The sequence below is a fragment of the Ylistrum balloti genome, unplaced genomic scaffold (assembly GCF_031769215.1).
Source record: "Ylistrum balloti isolate Yb309-2 unplaced genomic scaffold, AGI_CSIRO_Ybal_v1 Utg371568, whole genome shotgun sequence".
Taxonomy (NCBI): Eukaryota; Metazoa; Mollusca; class Bivalvia; order Pectinida; family Pectinidae; genus Ylistrum; species Ylistrum balloti.
Window position 1 is genome coordinate 11,109 of NW_026782806.1, and position 22,596 is coordinate 33,704.

The 22,596-nt window shown below is 33.0% G+C and overlaps 1 protein-coding gene across 1 annotated transcript; it reads right to left on the reverse strand.

Moving 5' to 3' along the window:
- Window positions 1–3,161: 3,161 nt before the first annotated feature.
- LOC132563046 (E3 ubiquitin-protein ligase XIAP-like) lies at window positions 3,162–19,174 on the reverse strand. Its single transcript, XM_060227808.1, has 16 exons — window positions 19,106–19,174; window positions 17,363–17,445; window positions 16,704–16,823; window positions 16,276–16,295; window positions 16,012–16,084; window positions 15,103–15,531; window positions 14,293–14,913; window positions 13,906–14,072; window positions 13,211–13,343; window positions 12,111–12,271; window positions 11,675–11,729; window positions 9,226–9,384; window positions 7,383–7,493; window positions 5,223–5,285; window positions 4,912–5,040; window positions 3,162–3,633 (listed from the first exon to the last, which is right to left on the reverse strand). The coding sequence occupies exons 2-16, from the start codon at window positions 17,400–17,402 to the stop codon at window positions 3,563–3,565; spliced, it is 2,352 nt and encodes a 783-aa protein (XP_060083791.1). The 5' UTR covers window positions 17,403–17,445; window positions 19,106–19,174; the 3' UTR covers window positions 3,162–3,562.
- Window positions 19,175–22,596: the final 3,422 nt, after the last annotated feature.

The window sequence follows — 22,596 nt, forward strand, 5'->3', positions numbered from 1 at the left end:
GAAACAGAAAATATTTCTTACCACACATGTTAACACAGTTCATATGATGCTAAAGATATGAAAAACATATGACCCGCTTAATGAAAATTAAATGCATACCATCAAACCAAGTGACTGGTTGTTGTTCTCTGCTGACCCCTGATATACTTGCCTTTGGGAACAGTACCACCCTCTGCTCCTTGAGTCTTCATTTGCAAGGAATCTGCGGGAGTGTGTTCCTCTTTCTGTATATCGCCAGGAGAAGACCATGTTTTCAATGTGTTCTTGTTTGCAGTAGATCGTAAACGTGCATTGTCCGTCTTACAACATTGATGTAAGGTGGATGGCTGAAGAGAACGACTAGAATTACGACTGTTCCAGTTTTCTCCTCTCTGGGAAAACCTGCAACGTGGTTTCTCACGTTGATGAATATCAGATGGAGATTTTTCCAGGATAACCGTGGTGTTAACTTCAAGTCCGCAGGCAGTGCAATGTACAGTGCATGATTTAGGATCCTTACAAGAAAAGCCGGCATCCACTAAAGTGTTAACATCATAGCCATCTCTAGGCCATTGTTTGAAGGAATTAAACCTCCTTTGTCTGTCAGGGATCATATCCATTTCTGAAACAAGGCGTATGTTGTTGTGACCTGTTTGGAAAAGGTTGTCGGTAAATTTAGCTTTGTATTAAAACGAAACAGTTTTGCCAACTGAAAGTCACATGTTGCACTAGGTTTGTCAATAACTTCCTGGAGTATCGAATTATTTCGCTTCCGGTATGTATATATACACACAGATAACATTAATTTAAATTGAAGTGCACATATTTAGTTGTGAAACAATCTAATGGGCTAATTTATCTAGACACAACAAAATCGGGGCTAATCAAATCAACTTGTATGTAGGGTTCTGCAATTCTGATGGGTTATAAGTCCATCAGCAGTGACTTTTACCTGCTCTCATCTAAGTGTATGTCTGTATCAGTATACTGAGAAAAAACATAAAATTTAAATTTACCTTTGTATTAAAACGAAAACAAACTGGCCAACTGAAAGTCACGTTTCCCTAGTTTTGTCAATAGCTTCCTAGAAAATCTAACTACGTCTTAGCACATGTAGTTATCATTACAGCACACATCAAAGTATAGTCCTTCTACGTTGTTCATACAGCCATATTGTACTATAAATAAATCGTAATTCACATCCGGATTGTGTTCTAGGTAAACATATAACATTAATTTAAAAATGTGTGGTAGTGCATACATTTTAACATCTCCGTGAGAGTGTCTACATCTATGGCAAACAAGCAATATCACTCATTTCAACATTGACTGACAATGGGTGTGTAGTATTCATGCAATTGTATTTGTGCGTTTTTTGGTAACTGTTTACATGTAGATAGCTAATATAAGAGTTGTACCTGTTGTAAATTTTTGAGGCAAGCGCTGTTCCTATTTATAGTCAACACCTTTTTTGTTCCTTGTCTTTAGGTACACGTCAAGTGGTGTCATATCTCTGTTGTATCTATTGTGTGTGCTAATTGTGCCTTAAGTTGGTAGTAACTGGATGTATAGTACTTCTTGACAGGTAATGTAATAGTTCCAACACATTGACATATATTTTTGACTTCGAGTGAAGAAGACTGCTAACTGGTTCTGACTTAAGCTCTTTCGGGAATGTTAACAATTGTGATAGACCGACATGAAGCTTACAATAGGAGCACGGTCAGTACCATTTGTGTATTTGTCAAATCACAGGCAACGGCATTTAAATAATCAGGTTGTGCTATATATCACCGTTATGATTGTGTTGTTGTCATAGGCAACAGATCATCTCCCTCGAAACATAATGGGATGCTTGCTCAGGATCATTCAAGACCTTGACACACTTACAAACCTTTAGTTTTCAATGAATTCTAACGATACATGTCATTGAAAAATAAGCATACATTCATTGTCTGACTGATCTAACATAAATATTGACTTTCAGGGACTTTACAGAAAGAAAATCATAATACGTCCGTTTCCAAAATTCCAAAATGAATTTCTAACTACCGAGTGTCTGCTACAGAGTATTCAATTTAGTGAATAGCAAGTGGTGTTCTAACACCGCCTGCATATCTATAAAATCATATAGGTTATATGTTTTGAATTTGAAAGCTTCGAAAAAGCATTTGGGAAACAAATGATGCATTCAAATTATAACTGTAGTGCGTGTCAGGTCAACCCTTTAATTATTTGAAATGTATCAAAAGTGTACCTACCTGCTTTTTTTTCGATAATCTACGAAGAGTTGTCAGTAAACATCAAATATCATCTTAAGAACATAACATATACTTAATTTTTTTCAGTAATGACATATACATGCGATTTTATGCACTGAGATATAGAGCTTTGATTGATTGACTATTTTAATAAGGGTATTCCCAAATTCGTAATCCTATTGTTTTGTCTGTACATATTTTTCTCGCACTTGTTGCTTCCTAGAAGAAGAAAACAATGAACAATTTCTTCTCTGCGTTCTTTTAAACAGACATTTAGATATCAGAGGTAATTTGTAATTTATATTATTCTTTCTGTCTCGTCTGCTCAATCCTGTGGTTTTTCTTCTATTCGTGTCTGGCTTGCCACCCGTCTCGATGTGATCTTTGTAGTTATGGGATATAAACCAAAGACAAACACATATAAAACGAATAACTTAATTGATTTGACCATGTTGTTCATTATTTTAATATTCAATGAAAAGCATTAATTTCTTTTCTGTTTACAGAGGCATGTTTTTATGGAAAGGGCATACTTTTCGCGTCTCTCAAAACTTACTGAACGAGTCTTGGTATCATATAATAATCTTCGTGACGCAAAAGAGTTTTGCTTCATCAATTAATTTTGTTTGGTCTCTTTGACGTAATAGTCCCAAATGCCAATATTCTGAAATGAACTTATAAATTCAATATCTTACAACTAATATTTCATATGTCATAAGACAGGATCAAAAGTGATGGTTTGTTGTAAATTGCTGTGATCATTTGTCAAACGAGCATTAACAGAAAAATACTGAAGTTCCGTCTGAAATACTATCTAATGAAGCTGACCATAAGTTTCAGATGAAACATTTTATGTGTTACCTGTTTTAGATCAGATCCCCGATTACTTTATTTTTGAGCTGGGAAATACAAACATACACCCAAGGCTTTATATTTTTATTAAGCTTGTAAACTCACGTCACATCAAAGATATTTTTCAAAACCTAATACATTTCACACCGTACACTACCTCGTAAACTCAGGTTGGTAACAATGGAAAAACACATCCATATTCTTCGTTAACTCATGTCTCTGTGTCAAACAAACACAACCAAAAACAAAACAAAATACATGTCACACCGTAACAAATTCCTCCTAAAACTCTTGTAAAAACGATATACAGACTGGTGCACAATAACCGTCTCAGTGCTTCAAAAATGAACAAATAATTAAGTGCACAAAATAGCTGTCTATCTAAAATTGCTGTCGCTGAATCATTTTCTTCGGGTTGATAATATGTATCGAGTAGATATCCTCAATACTCTTGTCGCTTTCTCGTCACATTACTTTCCATCATCGTGTACACAAGGAATAGTATAGTTGATCTCATTACTGTCTCGAGAAGTGTTTGCTGCTGTAAAAGTAGGTTCACATTGATTATGCATCCAATATAGGCAACAGTGTGGACATTGAAACACCACACAATTTCTTTCAACTTGTTATGATTAAGATCATGTAATCAAATGTCAGCTATTTTATTCTACCCATCAAGCCTAATGGTTAAAAAGGGACTACCTGTTTTAATTTATATCCGATGGAACGTCCTCTAAGATATACTCTCGTCATTTCGTGGATTTAAAAAATTTGAATACCTCAGGATAGTTTTACCATTGATAATTGACTTTAAAAGGTTCCACTGGGTATTCGTACATTTTGATACAGATATTTGACTTCAAAACAAATACAAACATGGAATATACCGTAGTCCTAGATAAGATAAGTCCTGATGCAATTATGATTAGCATTTTTAGTGTCATACATGGATGTAGCATATGACCCTTGGTGTTCATGGTATACGTGTACCATGTGCACATTTGTAAATGTAAATTAGTAAATTCGAAGAACGTTGCCGCCATGGTACTTGATAGAATCAATATATACATATATATTAACTCGATGTATCGATGTCTTCGATGGGACTTTTTGGCAATATTCTACTGTTTTAAAGACACAAATTTGTCAGTAATATATTTCATTGACCATTTGGACTAATTGTCAATTACTTTACAAGAACTTAAAAAGAAGACGCAATATATTAATGTGTTCAAAATATTTTAGTATTTATAAACAAATGAAATTTGATGCTGAACGTATCAAACTGGGGTTATAACAGCTTCCAACACGGAAACGCACAGCTAAAATCTCTGCCTTTACTAATTTCTAAACGTCGCTCTTAGCTCTGGTTTCTAGACAGGAAATGGCGTCTGTATTGTGTTCATTATTTGAGGCTGTTTCAAAGATAGATATGTTTTTATACGAAAACATATTTATACGTTAAACGTTAAAACGACTACGGATATCAAAGCTATTGTATGGAATATATCCCTCTGCGATATAGGTATATTTAAAGTAGGGTAGTCTTGGCAAATATACATATTTATAGTTTAAAGTAAAAAGGATTAATCTATATTGCTATCATTCTGTTTTATCATTGAAAACTAAGATAGATATCAAGTGTTTTGACACTAGAGGGCACTAAGTTTAAATACAATGATGATTTTAGATGGGTTTTTTCATCCATTGCGAATGTTAATTTCACACATTTTACAGTAAACGATATATATGATTGTGGTATCGACGAGGTTTCCCTGTTATAATAAGAACATATGAACGAAGTGTAGTCATTACGTACTCGCTATAACCTTTTCGCATTGTTGATCGTTGTCGATGTATCCACAGGAAACATACACAATGCTTCGCTCCATTTGACACTTAAACATCTTCTTGAAGATTTCTGTTTCTTTTCTGATGACTGCAAGTGCTATCAAAATAAATAAAAGGTTTCGGCTGATTTCATAATGTTAGACCTTTATTTATTGATTTTCAACAAACGAGTCGTGCAAATGCATTCCATTCAAGTTGATTGTCGATCATCTCCTGTTTACCTTGTCTTTGAAAATATGTTATTTGTAATAAGAAATGACAATAATCATGTATACTTACTCATTTCAATTCCATCATCGTCGTCATGTATTTCTATTGTGAAACCAGCTTTAGGTAACCCGCCTGTAGATACAAACGTGTATGCAAACAATTATAAAGTTAGCCAAATCACACCCGGTCACTCAAAGCAAAATAAATCCATGCTGGAAAACACGTGTCTCTAACAAACTATATATTCTATTATAAACATGTTGTAAATCAGTGAGCAATTGTTTGATGACAAAACCTACTATACTAATATGCTAACTGCATTTGTAACGATATTAATCATTTACGTTTTGAAAGATGACAAAATGTTGTGTAGGATATATATAACTGTTAGTATGAAGTTATCCAAATTTGATTCAGGAGTACATTTGTGTCATCAAGATCATTTTCTCCATTTATTGTTCTTTAACTCAAACTCAAATCGATGCCCGTTAAAACCTGCAATGACAATTCGAATTATGTTCTCTCCATAGCATACTGCAAAATGTTATTAATATGTGTACAAAGAAATTATAAAGCAGGAAAGAGGAAAAGGCTAGAAGAGTAATTAGAGGTTAGAAAACATCATCCACGGTGTCGTTTTTGGTAAATGAATAAGCTTAGAAAAAGATGAATGAAGGATATAAGGACAGTGAAATCAAATTCAATTAATTATCTGAGTAGTCGGCAGACCGATTGATTCTTATGTAGGTGTGGTGCTTTATTATCTTGAGTTGGTGAGCATTGCACATTTTGTAGGGTAATATCAGGTTTTACTGGAAAGGTATGATAAACAAAGTTCATAAACTTATATCAGACATTAACATGGAGATGGTTGTGGTAAAGAGTTTACCTTATATTTGAGTTTTTCCATTCATTAGGAGTCATGTTTCAAATGAGATTAACGTAAGACGTTATTTGTACGTTTATCCACTTTAGTGTATATTGTTAATGGAAATATTTTGATTTAAAACCAATGCTTAACATTTAAATTATTGACTTTAAACGTTAAGTACAACATGATTTTCAATAACAGGCTACCAATAAAAACATTGACTGACCCGACTAATATACCTGGTAGCCACGTGTACAAAAAGAAGTTATTTCATCCCATTTTATCATCATCATTATTATTATCACAAGCAAACTATAGGAATTATTTCGATGTAGAAAAAAAAACATAATTGCCTCCGTTTAGTTTTTTCAACATAGCAATATTGTTTTGGTAATTTGTCGAGTGGAAATGTGTTCACATTCATCATTATATCTCTCCTTCCATGCATATTTCAAGAAAATCAGACCCGAAGACTTTTTCCTGAACTGATACAACAGCTGTACCTGTATATTTGCTTAAAAGAAATGGTGTAAATATCCATATTGTGGTATTGATTTTGGTAAAACCACTCATCGTAAGCAATAATAGTATTCAACATAAGTGAAATATTAACCTAATGTCTATTAGAGGGAGATAACACCATGCAGCTTGGATTGGAATTTAAATTGCATACATCTAAAACAATGTCCACGCACGGTTAGATTACCAATTTCAGTTCAAATGAATTCAAATAAGTTTTTGTAAAGTGAATATATGTTATTTACGTTAATATTCTGATTATTACAGTATTTTAGTAAGATTAATCTAATTATTTTTTAATTTAGCACATTTAATTTCACGAATTCTGTTTTGTTATCAAACATTGCCCATATTTAAGGCCGCCTCTGTGCAAAATAAATTTTATTATAAGGGCCACTTCTTTTGGGTTCTTATATAATAATGTTCATAACTATTAAACGTCAGTATCTTTTAAATGCCATATCTAGACACGGTTTACTGAAGACTGGCTGTGTAAGCATGAGAAATGTATACAACATTAACATATTCTGCAGTGTTTCCATTATCATGACATTAGAATATGGTTAATTATGATTGACGAAGTCTGAAATAAAAGTAAGTAGCACGAACGAAATCTAAAATACACTGTTTCTATTTCTTTATTAGGGTCTGTGATTGGTCAATTCAACAGGATGAGAAGTATCTGTAGAATTCGTCTTAACTGTTTAACTGTGCCAATGAAAAGAGTAAGTGTTATCATTTTCATTGGATTTCCATATCACATTTCTCAATATTTTATTGAAGAAAATGTTATAAAATTAACTATATCTCTTCAGATGAACATGATTCTAATGACTTACTGGCGATAGGTCCTCTCTGATTATCTCGTTCAACGCCATCACTCGTGGAAGATTGTTGACCTTTCTCTTCCATTTCCATCACTATCGTCAACAGCTCCACAGCCGTAAAGTCTTTTCGTTATATAGACAAATTTCAAACATCCATTATCGTAATTTATTCACTTTATGTACTTTTGTTTTCAAATGTTTTGTAATGCATTACACTTTAGAACTGTTGCCAGACATTTAAGCATTTTACTGTCTCTGAAAGGATGAGTTCGATTGATCGTCTAGAAATATGCCTTGAGAAAGTTTTGCGATTGAAATAAAAAAAACTGTTGTTCATTCTGGCCTACGGAGCCCGTTTATTGACATGCTATATACTTATTCATTTAGTTTTTTGAAATATTAACTCATTTTTTCGAAATATTATTTCGTTTTTTCGAAACCTTGAACGTATCATGAGTTTCTGGGTTGTTTTGGTCCTTATTTTAGGCTGTGATTATGTTTATAGTACTTAAATTTAAATTGGAAAACATGAATTATGAAACGAAATAATTTAGTAGAGAACAGCATAGGTGTCCACTGTCCAGGTCTTGTGATATACACACGACTACAAGCTTTATCTAGATATTAAGTAAATTGTGTGTCAGAGATCTACATGTAGAGAGTATGCAAGTATTTTTTTAAAATGAGTCCAGAACATAAATTCGAAAAAGACATATAGTGGGTCCTCAAAATTTGAGTGAGTCAATAGAGTCACACGGAAAAAATATGAGTCCAGGACTCAAATATCCGATTCCCAAAAATCAGTGGTACATGTATCCTATACTGTACAGTACATTTTTGGAACCTCAAGGGCACATGTAACAAATATAATCGAGGGTGTCATATTTTTTGCTATATATCATTAGAAAATTGGTCATTGGAACCTGTGGAGAATATATGTAATCTATTTTCTCTCATTTAGGGGAGTGTGTCCACACTTCAACTACGCCCACAATTTCAGTTTTAATATCAAGTCTAATCTTTTTTTATTTATGAAAAAAAAAAAAACATTCAGTTGAAAATTTTATTGCAGAGTTCTAATTACATATATGCAACTTGATGGCAATGCAAACAACATGTACACATATAATATATCTATATAATAGGTCTTTGGTTTGGCTTAAACTGCGTGCATCTCCACTCTCTTCAGTACTAACAACTAAAAACCTTCTTGCAATGTTTATTGTCTTTGAAAAGTAACTAGTTGATGTTCTGTTCCTTCTGTATCTAAAATACTCATTGATATGCGAACTTCTTCTTTCCTTGCTTTAATGTCTTTATTTTTCATTTTTTGATCCATGCATCATACCAGATCCTCTTTGTTCAGACTGTATGAAATCTATGACAGTCATAATATCCATTCCATGTTTATGCCTTAACAATGACTCATTGTGCATTATGTTTTATGCCTAGAAAAATAATCTTTCACTGGTACCAATCGACAATCCGCCATAGCAAAACTGAGAGTTACAGAAACTATAAACATATTATTTCGAAATAAACGAACTAATATTTCGAAAAAACGAAATAAAATAAGTATAGAGCATGTCAGCAAACGGGCCCCGTACTGGCCTTATCTCTTAGATATACATTGTATATTTCGTTCATATGAAACTCAAACTCTTGAAAACGATTTAAAACATATATAACAGTTTCATTGTTTGTTATGGTTATTTACATAAAGTTAAGTATGAGTTATATATTAGCTTGTATTTTGCCTCTTTAGTAGCTTAAATAATCATTCTCTTAGAACGTCGTAAGTGTAAAAATGATTACTTTCATTATTTTATTCCTTTCTGTGATATGTTTCAATTACCTTGTTTACTTGTTCGACTACGAAGCGTATCAATTGCCAGCTTTGTCGTTTGCATAGTATACCCCATTGACAGCACAGACAATGCCGCTGGCGAATAGATCGGATTTTGGCGTTCCATGATTCTATATACATCATCCACAGGTTCGCATGGCACAGGACCTTGAGAAGAACGAACAATTTTAGAGAACCATGCAATGTCGAAATAAGATGTTCACATGGACACACACAATTATTTACTGATTTCGTGACATAAAATGGTCTTGAATTCAACACTATGATAATATACAAAAAAGGAAATCAAACATGACTTATTGATCCGATTTCTTCCCCTTTTTTAAGATTTTGTTCTTAGATGAGGACAACATCATTATAATGAAACCTTTGGACAATTTAATATACCTTACCGTTATTTCACCAATATCTCGGCCTTACTGTAGCGGGAATTCATCACATCGAGCTGATTTAATGTATGCACCAACTATATGTTTTATTTCATTGATTCTTTTTCATTGTTTATGTAAATAATCAAGATTTTATCTCTGTTTACAAAATCCCATTCAACATTTCAAGAACATTATCTTTACTATAGCAAAGCCAAGAACCGACATTACAACCTTTTTGTAGCTTTTCCTACATTGTAAGACATCAAATTTCAGCGTTTTTTGGTACATATAAACGTATGGCAAAGATGTATAAAAATCATCTAAAAAAGGTTTTGTTTTCCCATGATCTTCGTTCTACTCTGGTTGCCTTGTGACAAACTTACACGTGCAACTAATTACCTCCATAAGGTTTGCAAATCAACACATGATCAAATGGATAGGTCACTACGCTACGGCACGGACCTAAGTTAGAATTATTATATCGGTACGTTGTCAGTTCCGGGTCCCTTATCAGCATTCTTGTCCTACTGCTCAACATTTACTTTCCTTTCATGTTTTCTGGATATAGGGTTTCTCCCCTCTATAACCATTTGAATTTTTTTCTTTATCTTAATTGTGATTTCATGTTGTGATCAAATATCTATAACTTGAACCTAATCACTGAATAAGATATTTAAAAAATTATATTCACATGATAATGATCCGCATATTTTTTTTTTCAATAGCGCAATGTTCTGATAATAAAAATGTTAACATATGTCGCTATATTTCTCCTGTCATCTTCTTTTTTATCTATGAATATGATATATTTATCACATATTTTATGCAAATGTGGTTTATTAACAAAGATAAGCCAGTCGCGCCATTTTGTAACTGTGCACTGTATCAACTCGTATACAGAGTGTCATTATTACATTATCACCTACATGGAGGCATGTGAGTGAACACAGCTATTACACGGGGTTAGTTAATTGCTATCGGTCAGTCATATCAGTATTCCTAAACACAAGTCGGTTGTATTTACTGTCAATAGTGTGTTTTATCCGCTACTATCCCATAACTCGAACTAAACTGGTGACGATATGGTACAATAATAGCACGTTCATAAAACACCTGTTTTCAATCATGGATAAATGGTATCCCCTTTTGAGTTTTTGGGACGTTACAGTTACAGCAATGAGCTCTGCAGCAAATTGGAGCATCTTATCATACAATGTTATCTGTAAGTCCAACGCCGCACACTTCTTCAGTTACACGACCTCAGCCAGCAGCTTCTCAAGCTAAATGTATTTGTACCGCCATTCAATTGGGTCTAGTTAATGTCTAGTCAAATGTAACTACTGTTATAGCCCTTCAGACCATTTTATTGTTGATACAGGTCTAAGGTCAAAATGAGATTGACCTACATTTAATACAGGACACATCGCTTCACCAAGGAAAATCATATCAAAAGCACAGGTAGTGTGGAGGAGATATTATCAGGATAAACCTTTACTTTGACTTTAGTCTCAAAACATAGGTCAGACTGACATGCTTTTGATATATGACATTCTACCTAACCAAGGTAAGTAGGTAACCTAATACCCAATGTATGAAGTTTTACTGATTCATTGAGATATATCCCGAACAAACCGCTTCTTTGGTCAAAGGTCAAAGCTCAAGTCAGAGTGACCTCCTTTTGAAATCATACACATAGCCGCACCAAAGCAAATCCCATAGCTCCAAGTTTTTACATTCCAGTTGGAAGTAGATGTAGGATATAGAGCATGGAAAATAGCAGACGGACAAACAGGCGGACGGACGGAAGGATGGACAAATGACTAGAACGCATAGCGCAATATTATTTCAGCCCCGAAGATGCACATTGTGGGACAAATGATATTTTGTTTCACGAAGAGAAAATATTGGGTCTCAAAGTTCAGGTAATTAAACAATTTGAATTAGAAATATGTAGTTTATAAATGATTGCGTACATTTCAATTCGGTTTTAACCTTAAATATTGATCCTAGTATATTTTGAACGTTTTCAACATATGGGTATATATATTATATATTGATCTACTCACTAATGTTTGCCATTGTCACCGCTGATGCGCCAGTTGATTGTATACCGCACGAGATCTAAAGAAAAATATAAACACAACTACCGAATATATGGCAAACATAAAACGTCAAATAATTTTGGGGAAAAATAAGAAAAACGTAATCAAAACTTACAGAATTTCATATTTGATGATAGTGTATAGTGATAACAATATAGATATATAAATAATAAAAGCTGTCACCACCATCGTCATATTTTAGCATCACTGATGAGTCCTAAAAGAACGATCCAGCTGTATGAAGCAGTTTATTTCATTGTTTGGCTCTACAAAGTCTAACTTTAAATTATCAAAATGTGCTATCGACATTTGTATAATCGTTCATATATAGCTATTACCTTTTTGGTAAAGCGATTATTTTTTCCATCTATACAGGACAGAAATAAAATATTTCGCTTACATTTTCAATGGTAGAATTCTTAATGAAGATAGATCCTTTCATCTTTAGCAAGTACCGGCAATGTGGGAACCATCTTGCGTGTTCGGCCCAAGGTTCCTCATCAGGTTCCCACTGACTTAATTCGCCATCACAATAAAAGCAACGGACAGTATCAAACGACCCTAATGAAATAAATCATGCTCTCATACATTATCAAACCAACCTAACAAATGTTTAATTAGGAGTTTAATGCAGGTGGCGAAGGGTACACGGAATATGTTGCAGTAATTAATTTGTGGTATTGTTTGTATGTGCAGGTAAAGTGCTTATCATTTAAGGATGCTCTCTTCTGTTGAAATTGATTCTAATGTAATATCTTTAACGTTTGAGATTTTTTCATACTTTGTTATATATCGAGCTGTAACTATAAAATGAAAAGAGAGCTGTAACTATAAAATGAAAAGCTGTGCTCTATATTGCGTTTGGAAGAAATTTGACATGCGCACTACATTTTTTGACGTCAATATTTTCAATGTTTTCCCGTTGCTATGGTAGTCTCTTCAGTATAACTCTGGAAGCCATGGACAGATGTCGACTAAATTTTGCATTATCACTACAAATACCACATTTCAAATTTGTGAATTCTGATTTGGTTTATCACTTTTAAACATTTTCAGTACCAAAAACTTGTTTATCGGGTGAATATTGAACAAATACAGCAGAGATCCTCTCTTTTTGATAATGACAATTAACCTTGAAAATTTCAATAGCAAGCAATAAATTATTTTAAAAACGTATATTCTAGCAGATTATCAAATAAAAGATTTATTTTTAGAAATTAGAAATTTTCAATTGCTACTCAGTTTTATTCTCGTTAAATCAAATGAAAATTAAGCATTTTCACATTGTTTTCCCTTATTATCCAACAACATACTATAACTGTACTATATACTTTATACTATATTATATACTGAAATACTTAAAAGTTGGGTGGAAATAACAACGAATGTCTATAATCAGGTGAAAAACCCATTTACTTAGAATAAAACCGACGCCCAACTTGATCACAAATGAATCAAATGATCTATGTTGTACCAGAAAGAAATGTGTTTCAAACCAACCCGTGGAAAAAAATCCCGCAGCTGAAAGATGCTCTGGTGACTGTAGCACTTCGTCCTTTGTCCACTTGGCATTTTCAAAAGTTCTTCTTCTCGAATCATTTGTAGAATATTCTTGATGTTTCGGTTTGTATATCTTGCAAAATAAAATAGATATTGTTTTGGCTTGTAAAAAGTGTAAGAAGAACAACAACTATAACCCATGTAAACCCAATAGGATGGGCAAGAGGAATTTTTCAATCCAGACTTGTAAAATCCTTAAAGATGATAGATCTCAAGACATATATTCATCATATATCTCTGTTGGTTATGCTGTACATTAAGAAACTGAGTTGGCGTCGTGAAATATTCTGTCGTGTTTAAGTTTAAAGTCTGTGAGTGAATTTCTAGTTCAAATTCAAATACATGTTATCGTTGATATATCTGAACCGAAAAGAACTTTATGTAATTACGTTTATTATTATGTGCCAACAAGGTTTACGATAAACCATGCCTCGAACATAAAGTTACCCTAACTAGGACTTATTTTAATTGCTCATAACTTCTAGGTACTTGGCAATAGGCGATTAATTATTTTTAGATTACTACAACCATACTAATACAAGACAATCTGCACTGAATATTGAATTTGAACGGGTCCCTTGTAATATCATTACCATATGCCACAATACTTACCATGGACGACAGTGACCACTTACCTGGTCCCACTGAATTTGAACACTGTTAATGTATTCTTGACCTTTTTGTTCCCTGAGATAGGGACACTCTGGACTATGACGTGCATGCTCTAACCATAGGTTATCATCTGGATTCCACTCCGCAAGACCAATGTCACAATGAAAACATTTCAAAATATCAGCATGTCCTGGAACCACGACAAAATAAAAAGTCGAATTGATTTCAACATAAATGTAAATATGAGAATTCGTGTCCGTTTTCAGTGTAAAACATGTACATGTATAAACATACACATATCATATATGTTGTGTTACAATAATACAATATCAATGGAGATGGGGTATCTAGCTATTATACATATATCATATACATATGTTTCATTGTGTATCAAACAAAGAATGTGTTACCTGTGTAAAAGAAGCCAGCTTTCGCCATGTTAGCAATATTATGTGGAGCTAGTCGCAAGCTCTCATAGGTTCCTATTCGAATGTTCTCCTCTGTGTACTGTAGGTTTATAATTGTGCATACTTCAACCTCTGAAATAAGGTTTTGTTTTTGTGTACATCGAATAGTTAACAAATGCTCAGACTTATTATCGTACTTTTGTTGATTTCCGGAACATGACTGATCATCGATATCAAAAGAACCAATATCTTGGCCTCCTTTCCCGTAAGAATTTTCTTGTCGAACAAAACTGCAGTTTGGCGATTCTCTCATGTGGTAATCAAGCGGAGTCGTATCGTTTAGATCACAGACGTTTACAACTAACTCACAGATGTTACATTCCACTGTATTTGAGTCAGTTCCCATACAGGAAAATCCACCATCAACCAACCGACCTGTCCGAACGTTGTCAATCTGCCAGTGACCATAACTTGATATTCGAAAAATGTACCCTCTTTCTTTTATTTTCGTTGCATTTCTTTCCAATGGCTGAACTATTGAAGATGTCATATCAGTAATTTCCGAAGACAACACATCTGACGGTTCTTTTGTACGACCCTCGAGCGCTGCAGTCTCAAACATATCTAGAGAGATAAAATGACAATGACTAGCTACTAGAGGTATGTCAAACGGTTAACATAAATATGCGACACGTATACATGTACACGAACCTAAGTCATGAATGCATAGGTGTTCACATGAAAGTCAATTGAAAATTGTTGTTTTCATTTCAGCAAGATTACCAAAATACATTACTGATATATCGTACGTACCTGATTTTTTAATTTTTTGATCAGTTGTATTTGATGGAGCGTGCTCGTCTTGTGACTGTTTCACCTGGTCATTTGTTTCATCGAGAGCAGAATTCCTTGTTATACCTTTATTGCTCGTCCTGTCTTCTATTGTAGCAACGCCTTGAATGATGTGGTCAATGTCCCTCGCAACATTGGAATCTATTTTTCTTAAGATTTGCATTAGACAGGAAATTGCTTGAAAAAAAGTATAACTAATTTTTCCCTTCCTTAATATATGAATTATGTCCGTGATGTTATTAGCTTTTATCAACAGCTTGCGTGGGATATGTATAATCCCTTCCATTAGGTTAAGGAATTGTTTCCAAATGATGTCCCTCTCTGGAGTTAAAAATTCGTCAAACTTCTTGATAATTGTAAAGCGAATATCTCTAAGATTCTGTCCATTTTCTTAAAAAAAGATAAAAAAGATACTTTTAAGAATGATAAAAAACTCTATCCCTTAAGAAGGATCTTTCATTGGTTGTTTTTATCATGTCATTCTGACAAGTACTGTGCACGATACAATACCGCTTTTAATTACAAATTTAGAATAGGACAAATTATATCTGAAAGATCAATTAAAAGGTACCATACAGGTGTTTTGTCATTATCATTACCTTACCAATTAACATGTCTTCTGACGATGAATATTAATAATTCCACTTTGATTACATAATGTTCTACATTTACAAATAACATAGACATACTTATTTTGATTTTAATTTTTTTGTTTTTTTTTTTTTTTTTGTTTTTTTTTTTTTTTTTTTTTTTTTTTTTTTTTTTTTTTTTTTTTTTTTTGTTGTTGTTGTTGTTGTTTTTCTTTTTTTTAAATTATCATTATTAATTACGGATCATTAAAATTCGATGAAATGGTATGATTCCGCTTACCGTTCGCCATCATTTTGTCAAATTTCCGATCGGCTATATGCTTCCGACCGATATCTTTCTTTTTGCTCCATTGCTAAAATCAAAAGATTTAAAATTCTATGAAGTATTTTTCTCTGTAGTATTTGCTTATATTGAGCAGCATATAACATCTAAACATGCCTGTTTCCCTTGATACTTTGAATCCGTCATACACCAATCTTTTCTATATGTTATTTAAGAAATGAATAACAAAGGAAAAAACATAATCTCAGAATCTTTACTTACATTTTTCTCTTTGTCGTTTCCTGTGGGTAGGAAAATCAAAATAATCATTAGGTCGTATGTCACAATTCTATATTTAATTCTAGTTTTTTTATAATAATTTTACACACAAATGAAACATTCAATGACATTCCTTCTATTTTCATCATTATTATGAAATCAGTTCTATATTCAGTTTTGTAACGAGAATGCTTTTATTCTGCCTGATATCTAAGTTTACATTAGAATACTCAGAACACAATTGTGAATACGTTAAAATGAATGGTTAATGTTATTTTCGATTTCATATCTTTATATTTACTTATTGGATTATTGAAAGTTGAAGGTAGTTATTATCACATCCATTTATTTATCGATATTTATCCCCTACCAAATTGTCGAATGATTTAATCGTCTTGTATAATAACTAGTGTCTGTGAAAAGCGTCTTACTTGGCAAAACAGAGTTTTGTTCACAACACCTGTAATTGGACATGCGGCGTTTTCTTCTTTTAGCTTTAAGTTTTTTCCTTTGTTTATTTCTTGGTTTTTTCTTTCGTTTGGATTTTGATCCTGTTATGAAATAAATTGTAGCATCTTAATACCAATACCGATCACATAATTCAAGGTACAAACGTCTTTATCAATGTGTCAAATATATATATAAAAAAAATCAATGTTAAGATGTTTAACGAATGCAACAACGCAAATGTACATCTCCTGGAATCAATAATTGGCATTGTATGAGGTTTTGGGTAAATTAATTAGATTCAATCAACCATGTGAGTAATAACTGTTAAGTTGTTTCAATTTTTAAACAGAGTTGATACTTTTCTTAAGCATCAACTTTCCTTACGGCAATATTTTATTATGAATTATGAATTGATAAATGGTATCCCTTATTCAGATAAACAGAACAGCAGTCTGGAACACAACACTGACAATATTCAAACCTTATTATTAATCTACATTTTGAAACTGTATTTATCATACCAACAAATAAAGGTTCTTTCACCCTTGTCTTATGCAATGCTTGTCAATTACAACCAATGTATATAACATACATATATCTTTCTTTAATTTGTCGGCATATTACCATCTCTTCGTATTACCTTCAGTAGATTTGGCATTGACATGATCCCTTTGTCCCATGACTATGAATCTCCTGCTATATGATGACCGAGTTGCTATTTACCTGCGACAAAAAATATTCAGCTTCCTGTATCTAATAGTCATCAACTATCCAGATCTTTAAAGAACATTTTCTAGTGCATATATTTACTTAAAAGCCTACAACTATCCTACATCTGGAGATAAATCCATTTCATTGTGTTACTACTGTTGTGAATGTGTTGCTACTGTAAATGTCGTTTCTTTAACCATTTGCTCACAAGGTTTGCTCTCAAAAAATCAAATATACATATGTCATATTTTGCTACAATGGTATCCCAACTGATATAAAAAGGCTATGATAAATGTGTAATTCAGGTCACTTGAAATATGATATCCTTGATATAGCTGCTATTATCATTGTATTTTTGTTTATTGACGATCTCCGTTTAAGAGGACATGGCAGTGATGTAGTCAGTAAACAATCTTGATGACATATGTCACATTTAAGTATGTTTGATTACTATAAATGAACTCAATTCATGTACAGTTTAGATAAAAGAAAGGAGAAAAAAGCATGTCAGATCCCGTTGTGGACCAATTGTATTCGCAATCATAGTACTTACAGATGTAAGAATAGCTTATATGTGTTGTCATTGTTGATATTAGTGAAATAAAAATCAGATATCCTGTTATGATGGGTAATTGAAAATTATGTCTAAACTCTAACAGCAGACACTTCTAGATTCAAGTCACCATCATATGTTTACTATACTAGGTTAATGTTCACGTGATCGAAATGAAGTCTACACGTACGTATTACATCTAACCGGTGCTTGTATGACAGGAAATTAAGCAAACAAATAAGCCACGTTTCATGTTGTCTAGGTCAATAGTAACACGCATGACAAGAGTTGCCTCTCCTTGGCTGGATTTGCTTTGCAGTAAAATTACCCGACTGGGAAATCCCTACTAAATTTAGGCATTTGGAAATAACCTTTGCTGTATATAGAATCTTGGTAGTATTTGTAGCTATAGTTACTGAGTTCATAAAACAACGAGGCTTGGGAGCCTATGCTATTCTGAATAATTATTACATTCGCCAATGTTTCGTCCTAACGAAATAATTTTCTTCTTTCAACATTCACAATTCCATTTTTGTCGAGTCCGTATTGAATTGGTAAAGGATAGATGTAACATACGCCATGTTGACATATGATTCGGTCGAAATTTTTTACCATTTTAAAATACCTTCTGTATTGTCTGTTTTACTGCTATATATATTTCCAAAATATATAATAATTTTTTAACTGTTAGATGTGTCAGAAGAGATCACAGGGAAAAACTTAACTTGCCTGAATCAGAATTGAAACTAGAATTCCACTGAACTTTGCATGGTTACATATCGACGAGTGACGTCAGCGGCGATATTCACGCGGAGGTAAGCAAAGAACTTACGCACATAAACGTGAAACACCCAATATTCAATACCGTAAAGAATTAAATATTTATAGACATTTATTAACTTGTATATCTTATTACAGAGACTTATGTATTCACACTGACAACGCCTGTTTTGACCCTATGATATACAGAACCTGTCCATGTATGTATTTAATTATGACCTAATATATTAAATACTTAAAATACGGACGGTCAATTAGATGGAAGTACTATTTTACATAATATTTCAGTAGAGTAATATCTAAATGTAGTTTTAACTATTTTAAGTAAGCAACACTTACCTGCACTGTGGCAGTAATGCACACAGGCAATATCAGTGAGTGTATACAGTATTAAGCCTGTACACAGGACGGCAGCCTGGCGCACAGTAATTCGAATTTGGGAAACTTCACGTACATGGACAGGGCCATGCAGGGTCAAAGTGCAGGTCACTCTCATCCAATCACTTTCACCCTCGTCTCATACACAATACATTACTATACACAGGCACACAATACATGTACACGGTATATATTACATTAATTAAATTACTGACCAAACTATATATATAACTACATGTATATAAAAGTTTGACCTTCTCCCCTGCTAAGGAGAATAACTACTGCCATTTATTAAACTTGATAGAATAAAATACAAAGCTAACCATATGGAAATATATGGTTTTACCACCACGGCCAGTATCCCAAGGTAGTATTAACATAAACAATATCTACAATTAAAATAATCTCCCCACTGCCAGGTGAAACAATGCATTCCTGTTATGAATATCAACACTTTTTAAAAATAATTGAATGTAAATTACAATTAAACTACATCACTACATGATTTGATGGTAAACCCTAAGGTTGATATCCATCAGTAGCTGCAGAGATTGACTCACATTTTCACAATCAGGAGTAAACATTGTTTGCCATGACATGTGCATCTTAGTTGTGTAACGTTGACGTAACGGTCATAATTACAAATGTACATTTCTACGTCACCGAGTTATAAGACCATTCATGCATATCATTAATGATGTCACTACATTCAGTAAGGCCCCGCCCACTGGAGGTCTACAGATACCCGTTTACTGTATAAACACTGCATAACAGATAACTTCAATTTCAGATATATATCTTTATTTATGTTATAATTATGAAGTACCATATACAAAAAATGAAGCCCAGCCAATTCCCTTTCAGAGCATGTATTCGTTATTTCAATGCTGCAAATAGAACAAAAGTTTTTGGCTCACTCGTATTTTTTTCACTTTATAACATTACTTATCCCAAGCCCTCAAGTGGGCGTGGCCTAATTTATTGTTTGGAACACCGTCCTTTGGATGAGATGCTAAACTGAGGTCTTGTAGTGGTCTCTCCCTCTGTGCACCATAAAGACCCCAGATCTACCCCAAAGTGGTAGAGCTCTGGTCTAAATTCCTGCCCTCAGTTTTTCCTTTCTGTCTTTTCTGTAATGTTTACTGTCCTTTTCTACTCCCATTCACGAATATACCACAGCCTCCCAAGAACACAGACAAGCACCACAGACATGCATCTCGCACAACACCGGGAGGCTGTCCTTAAATGACCTAACTGTTGATAGGATGTTAAACTCGAAAAACCAAACCAAACTTTTGAGTTCCTCAATTGAATAATGATTTTCAATTTCCATTATCCTTAACAAAATGAAAAAAATGACTCCTTAGTTAAGAACCAGGCACCTGTGAGATGCAGCACAACATTTGAAGGCTACAGAAGAATGGCAGAAAGAAGTGGAGGGCTGGCTTGATCTTTTTCCCTTATGTCAAAAGGAATTATGTGTCAAGCTGGATGATATTATGACTTGCTTTCATGCAGGGTGTCACTTTTGAATTTGCAAGGTGTCTTCAATTGTATTCCAAAATGTTCGAGGAGTGGACAGAGCAGGCATGATGGTAACCCTTAGATATAGAAGATGACTGTGTGTCCAAAATATTTTTTGTCTCGTGTTTTTGTGTAACCATGAAAGTGAAAAAAAGAGACATCATCATTTACTGATGAGCTAATTAAGGTATTTCATAACTGTGTTAAGCATAAGAGTTTCTTTCAGCAATTTAAGTGGACGTCTCAAGATAACTCCTCAGGGTTTGGAAATTAAACATTCTGAACAGCACATAATTTACTTTGAGTACATATGATTAATCTGCTTAAAATGCTTTGAATCATGACAGTGATAGTATTACACAATGCCGAAATTTTCTGTAATATACTAGCATTTATATAACAGCATTTTCAGCAATGGTAGATACTTCAAATTTCTAAGTACGTATGAGCCAATATAAAGTTTAACCCTACTTTTAACATTTGAAGAAACAAATGTCCATTAAATATTGTGAATGGATAACAGTTTAAAGTTTGAGAGACATAGACTACATAACACAGTAAATAGATTAAATAGAAAACAAGGAACAAATGTATTTTCTCCTTTTTTTTTATTACAATAAATCTTTCACAAGAGTTTCACCAAAAATTTGATTTGCTTCACACTCGTTCATATTGTGAGGGACATCACAAAGTAGTAAATTAACAATTCATATCTTAAAGTATATCACATACATATTCATCAGATATCAAAAATGTGCAATAAATCTTCAATAAAAGAAAATTTTTTTTACGTTTTTGCATTTCAAAGTTCAATTTTAAATAATGTATAATATTGTTCATTACACACTCTTTATTTTCAATTATATTTTCAAATTTCATCTTATTTCTAGCTTTCCAAATACACAATTCTGTAGAAAGAATTATTAAATTTGCAACAACGCATGACCTATGATTTAGACTATGGTACCCAAACATAACATCCAATTCAGATATTCTGTAAACTTCTATTTGTTGAGAAACAACATTTATAGCTTTCTCTATGAAAGGAGCAATTATTCCCCATATTTCTTCTGAAAATTTACATTTGTAGAATAAATGAGATTGAGTTTCAAGATAATTATCACATAAATTACATTTTCCATCTGTGAAACCCATTTTCAACAGCTTATAATTTGTAGATACTATGTTATGTAAACATTTCCACTGGAATTCTTTACACTTCCTGTCTGCGATAGATTTTTTTGTTAATTCCCAAATGTTTTTCCAGTTTAAGTGTTCATTTTCATATGTAGATTCCCATTTCTGTTGTGCTTTAGGTTGATACTTTTCATCTAATAAGATATCAAGCATTTTGTTTGATAATTTATTTGGTTCTATGTCTTTATTTTGGTATTGGAGCGTAAAGTTTTCCGTTAATATTAGGTTTTTATTATCAACAGAATCGTCTGTCTTTAGTTTTTCTAACCAATCTTTGGGTATTGATTTTTGTACTTTGGAGAACTCTGATATCCAATTTTCCTTTTGTATCAATTATCGTATCAATATGTCAGATGAAATAAATTTATTGTGTGGTTCGTCCCATATGTCTTCAATCCTAGTTATTCCTGATTTAGTCCAGTTTTTTAAGAACAAAGGATTTTTTTTAACAATATTTTATCATTGCCGAAAACCATTTGTTTTTTAACACTATCTTTCGCTAGAGTTCTTGGTATTTTTTTCAAAAAGTGCTGCCACTCCAAAATCTGAGATCTATAGAACTCTGGTATTTTACTTAAATCAAGAGATTTTGTACTACTACATTTACATAAAAATAAAACTCTATACCAAACTTGTCATCGTATTTTTTAATCCAATATTTGCCTAAGGCATTCCAAGTTTGTACCTCAGAATTTATAAGCTTATAATTATTTTTTATACTTTTTTGTCTA